Source organism: Malania oleifera, chromosome 5 (genome assembly GCF_029873635.1).
Source record: "Malania oleifera isolate guangnan ecotype guangnan chromosome 5, ASM2987363v1, whole genome shotgun sequence".
NCBI lineage: Eukaryota > Viridiplantae > Streptophyta > Magnoliopsida > Santalales > Ximeniaceae > Malania > Malania oleifera.
In genome coordinates, this window is record NC_080421.1 from 57,146,391 (window position 1) to 57,155,491 (window position 9,101).

Genomic DNA, 9,101 nt, shown 5'->3' on the forward strand with positions numbered 1-9,101 from the left:
GGGAAGAAATATCTAAGCTTTATTGCCAAAACTAAATGCATATTAAGCTGAAACAAAATATTTATCAACTTGAAAATTTCAATGTCTTCTTTCTAGATATGCTTGAATTGCACTGTCTATTTTGAAATTATGCATATTGCAAGGGGGAGCCTTTTCAGGCTAACCTCATTGTTTCTTTTATATTTGTCATCATAAAAAAGGGGGAGAGTGTAGCCTTTTTGAGTCTTATCCGGTTTTGATAATGACAAATCATATGCATCTCATTTGTGTATTTAGTGTATGAACATATTTTTATTTCAGAAGGCACAAATAGTCAATGCAATGTGGAAGCTATGAGGCACTTAAAGCACATATCACCTGGCCCATTCCATGGAAAATTGAAGAGTAAAGAGTGAAGACATTCATTATTTCAGTTGTAATGCATTTAAATTAAATTGTATGTGCATGTCTTACTTGACCTGATGGAAAGCTCAATGATGACCATAGATTGAACCTAGGAAATAAATTTTTCATGGAAAACCTTCAGCTTAAAAAGATAAAATTTATACAAAAGGTTTGAAGTGTTTTTGAGGTCAAAAGAAGGCTTGTCAGTGAGTTTTCAAAGAAACAAAGAAACAAGAAGAAGAAGGAGAAGATGACAGTGAACAAGAGGAAGGAAATAATTAATCTAAAAAACAAGAAGAAGAAGCTGATGAAAGTGAAAATATGGAAGCCTCTGACTGATGTGCTCTTACCTACCACTTTTATGTGTTTTTATATATTCAAGTTCTATCGGCTAGGCTATCTTTGGTGTTCTAAAACTAGTATTTGGACTTACAGCATTTCTCTGTTTTTGTATCTCTTTCTCCTTTTTGATTGATGTCCAAAGGGGGATAAATGTTTAAGAGGAAGTTGTGAGTGCAAAAATATGATACACTTATGGTTTGCAAATCTTTACACTTATGGTTTGTAAATCTTTATTATGGTTTGTGACTTAATAAGCTCGATGGAAGTTTCTTTGTACTTATATGCATGGAAGTTTCTTTGTACTTATATGCATGGAAGTTTCTTTATACTTATATGCATGGCTTATTCTAGGATTAGATTATGGACTTACTTATGTGCATAAATTATACTTTTAAATATATCATGCATATTGATAGGGGGAGCCATAATTATTAAAAGCTTAGTATTTTTGCTCTCGATTTGTCATCATCAAAAAGGGGGAGATTGTTGGCCTAATAAAGGTTTACAATTCTTATTTTGATGATAACAAATCAAATGATATGTTTAATATGTTTCTAGCAAAAGTTTTCAGGAAAACAGTAAAGCTAAAGTGCAGAAGGAAGTTTATGAAGTACAAAGAATCTTTGAAGAATACAAAGAAAAGCTTATGGGTTATCAAGAACATGAAGAACAAAATTATACTATGAAAATCTCAAAGGAAAGATTGCAACCACAAAGCTGATGGAAGAACAAGTTTGAAGACTAAAAATGATATATTAAGGATATTCTAAATGTAAGTACTTCAAAGTTAAACTCAAATATAAAGTAGTTTGAAGCTCATAGAAAATCAAAAATATGTTTCTAAACATATATACTCTAAAGAGTATTTTTCAATAAATAAAAAGGGCTTAAGAAGAGAAAATTTTTTTTAATGAAGGGCTAGGCGACTACCATGATAAGCCAGGCAATTGCCACATTAAGAAAATGATTTTTCAAAAAGTCAGTAGCTAGACAGGCGACTGCCTAACCAACCAGGCGTCTGCATGTACAAGCCAGGCAACTGCCTTGGTTCTGGTAGGCGACTACCACTCGAACGTTGGCATTAATTCTCTCAATGAGAAGATTTTTTAAATCACGTTTTTAAACATATTTATTTCAAGATATTTGGGAATGATTTTTAGAAATCTTTGGGAGTAATGGATGGCTTCTAAAACATCTATAAATAGTCAAAAGTTTCAAAGGTTTAACATGTTCATCATTGAGGCAATATTGAAAGGTTTTTTGAAATCAAGCAATTCTCAAGAGTTTTTAGATCCGGCAAAATTTTCAGATCCAGCAATCTTCAAAGGTTTTCGATCAAGCAACTTTTCAAAGTTTTTTTTTTTGGATCAAGCGATCTTCAAGTATTCAAATTTCTCAAAGGATCTAAATCTTTCTTGTGCTTAAAATTTTGATCTACTATTGATTTATACTTTGAAACAAAGCTTTCAAAAATCAGAATCTTTATTTTTCTTTGAAAAATTATTTGGTAATTCATACTAAGTACTGAGCTTCAAATTTCTTATATTTGAATTACCTTGGAGTATAAGTGAGCTAATCATTGTACTAATTTGCTCTATTGTGAGAGTTCTCTTTTGTACACATAATTTGATTATCATCATCCTTAAAAATGATTCAAAGCTGTTGAATTGTTGGACCAAACAAAGGTTTATTGTTTGGAGAGGCGGACTCTAGCCTAGTAGAAGGAGTGGTTGTAAATTGGTATTGTTCCACCAAGTAACGGAACTGATATAATGGAATCCTTTGGTGTTTTTGCCAAAGGTGAGGACGTAGGCTGTGTTGAAGCCGAACCTCGTAAAAACTCTTGTCTCTTTCTCTCTTCTTTACTCTATAATTTTTACTTGCTATTGTTATATGATTTATAAGTGCAGGTTGCAGGTTATGAATTGAGAAAGAAACAAAGGTACTTGATATTAAGAAAGTACGTTTTGATTAATCGTTTGCGGAAACCCAAAAAGGGAGTACGTTGATTAATCTGCGGAAATCTTGATCAAGTAAAGTGTATGCTATGAGTTTTCAGGAAAATCAATAAAAGTTTTTATATTTTGTTTAGGTGATTGAATTATTATGATTTCATTGATTGACTTGTGAATTTAAAATTTAAGTATTCTTAAGTGTGATTATTGTTCATATATATATCTTGTTTTCTAAGTTGTTAAAATCAAAAGTCTAAAAATCATTAAAATAGAAAAAGAATCCAATTTACCTCCCCCTCTTGGGAAGCTATTCCTCATTTCATAGACTCTTGAAACCTTCTTTGAAGAAGGTTTAAATGGCCTAACACCTTAAAACACTCATTCTAAGAATGGTAACTGCACTTACCTTGTGTGAGTATACGTGTCTCCTATTTTGAAGCTCAACTTAAAAAAAATATTGAAAAATAGGGGAAAACCCCTCTTACAACAATTGTTGGTCGATCACCTATTGTTGTTTTTTTTTTTTTTTTCTTATTCAGTTTTTTTTACAAAATGATCTTCTAGCCCTCTACCCCCTTTTGAAAAATCTTACATAGAGTTTATACAGAAGACTTGCTTCACGGAAACTCTACTACTTTTATGCTTTTTAAAAAATCTCAAACAATCACACAAAAGAAAGAAAATGGAAAAAAGAGAAAAGAAGAAAAGAAACTATGTTTTCTAAAGTTATGGTTGAGTCTACCAATGTAGATTTCCTATATATCCTCTGTGGAGAAATCAAGACATCTATAATTTATCAAAATATTTTCAAAAAGAGATTTTAGAAATATTTTAATGAGACTTTTAAAAATCACTTGAAATCACTTAAAACCACTTGAAACCACTTGTTTATTTTGAAAAAAACTTTAGTTTTTAAATGAAAACTTTGATTTTCCAATTGGTTCTCTATAAAACAAAGATTAAAAGTCAAGTTTAAGTTTAAGAAAATCTATTTTTCCATTCTCAAACCACTTTATAGGTGATTATTTTGAAAAATGATGTTTGTTTAAACTTGAAAAGGATGTGGATTTTTTTGTGAGAGAACCACATATTTGCCTTGAAATCTTGTTAAAATGTTTTAGAGAACATCCAAAAGTCTCATCATGGATGAAAACTCTTTTTAAATCATTTCAAAAATGAAAACTTGGTCCTTTTATGGAGAAACTAAGGAAACCTTTAGTATTAAGCAATTAGACTTACCAATCATGCTCCATAGAATGTCTAGACTCAAAAACTATAAAATCTTGAAGAAAATCCAAAAAAGACCAAAATATCCAATCTCAAGATCCAACAGTCAACTATCTACAGAGAGCCACTATCTAGTAGCCGAACAACTAATTTTTCAAATACAGAGAGGGCGGTCGACCACACCTATAGGACAATCGATTGTCTATATGTCAACATTGAGAAAAATTATGATTTTTGAAATGTCAATCAAAATTTTTCATGAAACCTAAACACTAACACATTCTTACATCCCTAGCATGCATAATCTACTTGAGGAAATGTTAAAAAAAATGTATGAAAAAAACTCTAATATCACAAAACATGCAAAAAATCAAATTAAAACTTAACGAGATAGAATGTTAAGATATTGTCTTTATATTGTAGAAAATTTTTTAGATCAAATGGAGGGTATGCTATTGATCGCACACATCCTAAATAACCAATGAAAAAAGAATAAGAGAATTAGAATTTCTCTTCAATCTTCAAACCAAATCTCCCTTTATTCTAAGCCAAAGAATGCACAAAACACTAATTTTCCTCTCCTTACCCCCACTTGGATGTGCCCCGAACTCCCTTAAAAAAGGTCTATTTATAGATCTTTAATAGGATGGAGGGAAACTTCATTTGAATTTGACATTCAAAAATTCATATTTGAACTACCAACTGCCCTAGGTTTTTCCTAGCATGTACCAATTCTCAAGACATGGGCCATGCCTAGATCCATAAGCCAATCACACGTCAACAACTCAAAATTTGAAAATTTGAGTGGATCGGTCAACTGACTGCAAGAGCCGATTGACCACTATTGAGTGGCGCCAAATTATAGAAGAATAAAAGGTGTTTGTCAACAACCCAAAAATTTCCTCTTGATCGCTCTATGCTGCATTCTATTTCCTTGTATTTTTTCCGTAATTTTTCATTTACTCAACTTAATCTCTTTATTTTATTAGGTAAAAAATGACTATCGACAGTTATTCCTCTTTTGCTAACATTTTTAGGATAAAAGTAATAGGAAAAAATTGATATGTCATTTTTTTAATCATTCCTTGAAGAAATATATACATTGAGCTGCCCTATTTGATTCCAATCATTACTTGAGCTAGAACTTAGCTATAACTACCAAATTCTTTATCCATTTCATCCTTTCTAAGATTTGCACCATTAATCACAATTTTTGTTGAACAAGTTATGTATTTGGATGAAAATGACTTGGAAAAACGTTTAATTTAATGAAGGAAAGGTAGAACGAGACTATTGTTGGTTGCATTGAAAATATTTTACTTCTCTTTGTGATAGAAAAATAAAGAATACTGAGAACACTTTTAAGAAACTCTTAAAATCCCTTCAAAAAACAGCCCCAATGTTAATATTTTCAAAAGTTGTCCAAAAATGCATTAATCCAACCTATTTGAAGAATGTTTATCCTAATTCTTTAATTGACCCGAAACCTTTGTCTTTATGCAAGTTATTTTCTCTAAAAAATCTGAATTTATTACTGCTTTGATTGAACCCATCATTTCATTCAATAGACTGCCTATGTACCCCTTTTGAAGGATCAAGTCCATCCATAGTCTAGATGAAAATTTGAAATTAATAAATTTTTTTAACAAAGTCATATAATACCAAAAGACTCAAATAAATGAAAGAAACTTGCATTTTATTAATTACTGAATAAGTATTGCATTGCATCATAATTTGTAAGTAGAAGGTACAATATAAGACCTAAAGATAAAACTTCTCAATTACATTAAAGTTACAAGCTTGATCAAATACTTCATTGTCTATATTAGCTAAAACTATAACATGTTATGCAAATCAATGCGCAGCGGAAACAAATGATCTCACAATGCAGTAGTTAACAGTGAAATATATAGAAAACACAATCATGCAGATTATAATGAAAGCAATAAAACAATGATACGAAGAATTGCATTGTTCGACAATGCCTACATCCACAGGAGCAAACAACAATGAAATTTACTATCTTGTGTCCAAAATACATAGAGTTGCATCATACAACATGTATATATAACCCTGCTGGAGGTTTCCCCCTCGAAACCCAACCTATACAACTTCCTAATTCAAAATTTGAAAACCAACTCTGAGTAACCAAGCAAAACTATTGAGGGTTTAAAGCTGAGACCAAACAATTGATGTAATAGGACAAAAATAGTTGAATGTTTCTTCTACACCTGGAAAAATCATTGACGATTTCAAGAAACCGTCGACGGTTTCCTCTTGCATGGCTAACAACTCTGTTTTTAGCTATGTTTTCTCCTTGGGCATGCATTCAAATCAACATATGAGCCACATATTACAACAATCTCCACTCTGGCACATAAATACCCTTTAGGAGAAAACTAAAAAACATAACCTGCTGCTCCACTTGGGACAATAGGCTGGGACTTCCTCTCATCTAGAAATTGGAGACATTAACCAAGTCCAAGCAATGCTTGAACTTGTCCATGGTAACTTCGGTTACTGCCATATACCCTAGCTTAGTTGTAAATAGTGCAACCTGAGACTGTACCCTAGACTTCCAACAAATAGGTCCTCCCATAACATACCTTGTTGTAGACTTCCTGTCATCAAAGTCCCCTACATAGCCTGCATCCACAAAACCCAAAACTGATGGATCACTTTGTTGCATGCCGAACATGATGCCATAGTCTGAAGTACTCACACTAACATCTTGTGCCAGACCCGGTCTTGTACTAACCATAGCATACATCAAACATCCCATTGCAATAACATAGGGGACCTTTGACATGTCATGAACCTCATTGTCCGTCCATGGGAACCGAGTGGTACACAATTTAAAATAATTTTCCAATGATGTGTTGGTGACCAACTTTGCATTAACTATGCCAAACCTCTCCAACACCTTCTCCATAAAATCACCCTATGATAACCACAATCTCCCTATAGTTTTGTTCGTAAAGCCACCCTAAGATAATCACAATCTTCCTACAGCTCTGCCCCTGTGAATCTCCAACCCAAGAAACATCTTGACTGTACTTAAAACCTTCATGTCAAATTATTTTCTCAACAAAGTTTCCAACTAATTAACCTCAGTCAAAGTCTTCCCAGCAATTAACATGTCATTCACATAAAATAATAGAAAAGTAACCCACTTGCATCCTATTGCCCTCTTCCTTATTTGAAGTTCCACCAATTCCTACATCTGATTCTTATGCAGCAACTACATCTCCTCTACCATAGTTGGTAGGCTCGCCCAGGCTTGGGTCCTTAACTACCAAAGATAAAATTTATACTACCTAACAATCCCAAGTTCAGTAGAAAGTGGGGAAGTCGAGTGTTGATCCACGGAGACTTAAAGCGCAGTTATGAGACCACTTCCAAATTAGTTTATCACAAAATTATTATAAAAAAGAAGTAAAAGGTGGTATTTTTCAATGGTGATTTACTAACAAACTATTGAAAAGCATTTAAATGAAAGCATGCAAATCTATATTAACTCTACTCCTACAAAGCAATTATAGAGACTTGAAAAATAATAGCAATTGCATAATAGAAAGAAAGAAAGATAAATGGGAGGAAAAGGAAAATTGAGAAAGGGCAAAGTCAGGGTTCGTTGATGAACCACCTGGTTTCATCGACAAACTCCCTTATATGGTTCATGGACGAGCTTCAGTATCTCGTCAATGAAAAGATATTGAGAGGGGAAAATTTCACACCTTGGTTCGTCAACGAACTCATTACCTTTATTGACGAACTCCCTTCATAAGTTCGTCGATGAGTCCATGTGTCTTGTTGACGAAGCCACGTGGCCAGCCATCTATAAATATGCAAAAATTTAGATTTTGGCGAGAAAATCACTCTCTCTCTCTCTCTCTCTCTCTCTCTCTCTCTTTTTCTACATTTCAGATCTTTCTCTTTCTCTCTTCATTTCTTGCTCCGATGATCAGAAGTTACCACGTTGATCCTGGGGTGATTCTCTACAAGATTTCTAAAGCAGAATGTTGATTTGAAGTCCTTAGGCACCATCCCAAAATCAGGGTAAGTAGGTTATTTTAGGATTTTCATGGTTATCAGGCTTTTCTGAACCTAGATCTTGTGTTAGATGAAAATATACTGAAATTTGAGTTGATTAAACTAGGGTGTTGTGATTTTAGGGTTTGGGTTTCCAAACACCATAGGCATGGGTTGAGGATCCCAGTGGGCATTTTCTCAAGAACTTAGGTAACATTGATAAATAATTAGTAGTTTAGAATTTTATGGATAAAAGAGATATGTGAGCCTGAGGAAAAGGCAAGTATAATTATTATTCTGAGTTTGGGTTGATGGAATTAGGAAATGTACATTATTTCAGGATTTTGGAGTTTGGTATGTTGTAGGCGTAAGAATAAAGTTGGAATCAGGCCTTCCAGTCAATGAGGTAAGGGAAATGTGCTATGCTAGTTGTTGATTTAGGTGTAATCCCAAGAGGAAGGGGGGGATGAATTGGGTATTTTAAAATTCTTTAAAACTTATTTACCACTTAGTCCCTATTTCTATATTAGACAAATTACTTATCAAGGTTATGTGAGGTTATTCAACAAACACACATGCAATGTAAGTAGTGAAATGTGTTGCGGAAATTAAAAGGAGTAAAGGAAGAGAGAAGACAAACATAGTTTTTATGAGGTTCAGCTAACTCGACCTACGTCCTTGCCTTGAGCAACCCACTCAAGGATTCTACTAAAATCCCTGCTCCTTAAATTGGGATGGAGCTTCCCTTACATCCGTTGCTTACAAGAGGCAACACTTCCTCCTCACCCAGTTCACAATCCAAACCGTGATTACAATTACAATTTCAAATATGCAAAACAACTCAATATTCACTTCTAACAAAGCTAGTGAGTACAATTGAAATTCCTAACATATATCCATATGATGAAACTTGAAACTCAATGTGTATGTAACAATGCAATCGTTAATGAATGAATATGCTTCACCAAATTTCTCTTTTATCAAATCTCCCAAAAATATTTGTATGAGTAATAGCTTTGAAGACAAGATGCATAAATATCAAATATGATATTGTTAAAAAATTTGTCTTGAATATTATAAAGATCTAAATCAATAAGCTTTCTCCTAAATTTTCAACCACAATATGATCTTTGTAATATGCAAATTTATATATATATGATG

The 9,101-nt window shown here is 33.0% G+C and overlaps 1 protein-coding gene across 1 annotated transcript; it reads right to left on the minus strand.

Moving 5' to 3' along the window:
- Positions 1 to 6,363: 6,363 nt before the first annotated feature.
- Positions 6,364 to 6,840, minus strand: LOC131155979 (secreted RxLR effector protein 161-like). Its single transcript, XM_058109433.1, has one exon. It carries the CDS (start codon positions 6,838 to 6,840, stop codon positions 6,364 to 6,366), a length of 477 nt encoding a protein of 158 aa, XP_057965416.1.
- Positions 6,841 to 9,101: the final 2,261 nt, after the last annotated feature.

What these genes read in the sequence shown, in the direction of transcription:
- LOC131155979 (XM_058109433.1), bottom strand. Translation starts at nt 6,840, where the DNA reads ATGGAGAAGGTGTTGGAGAGGTTTGGCATAGTTAATGCAAAGTTGGTC.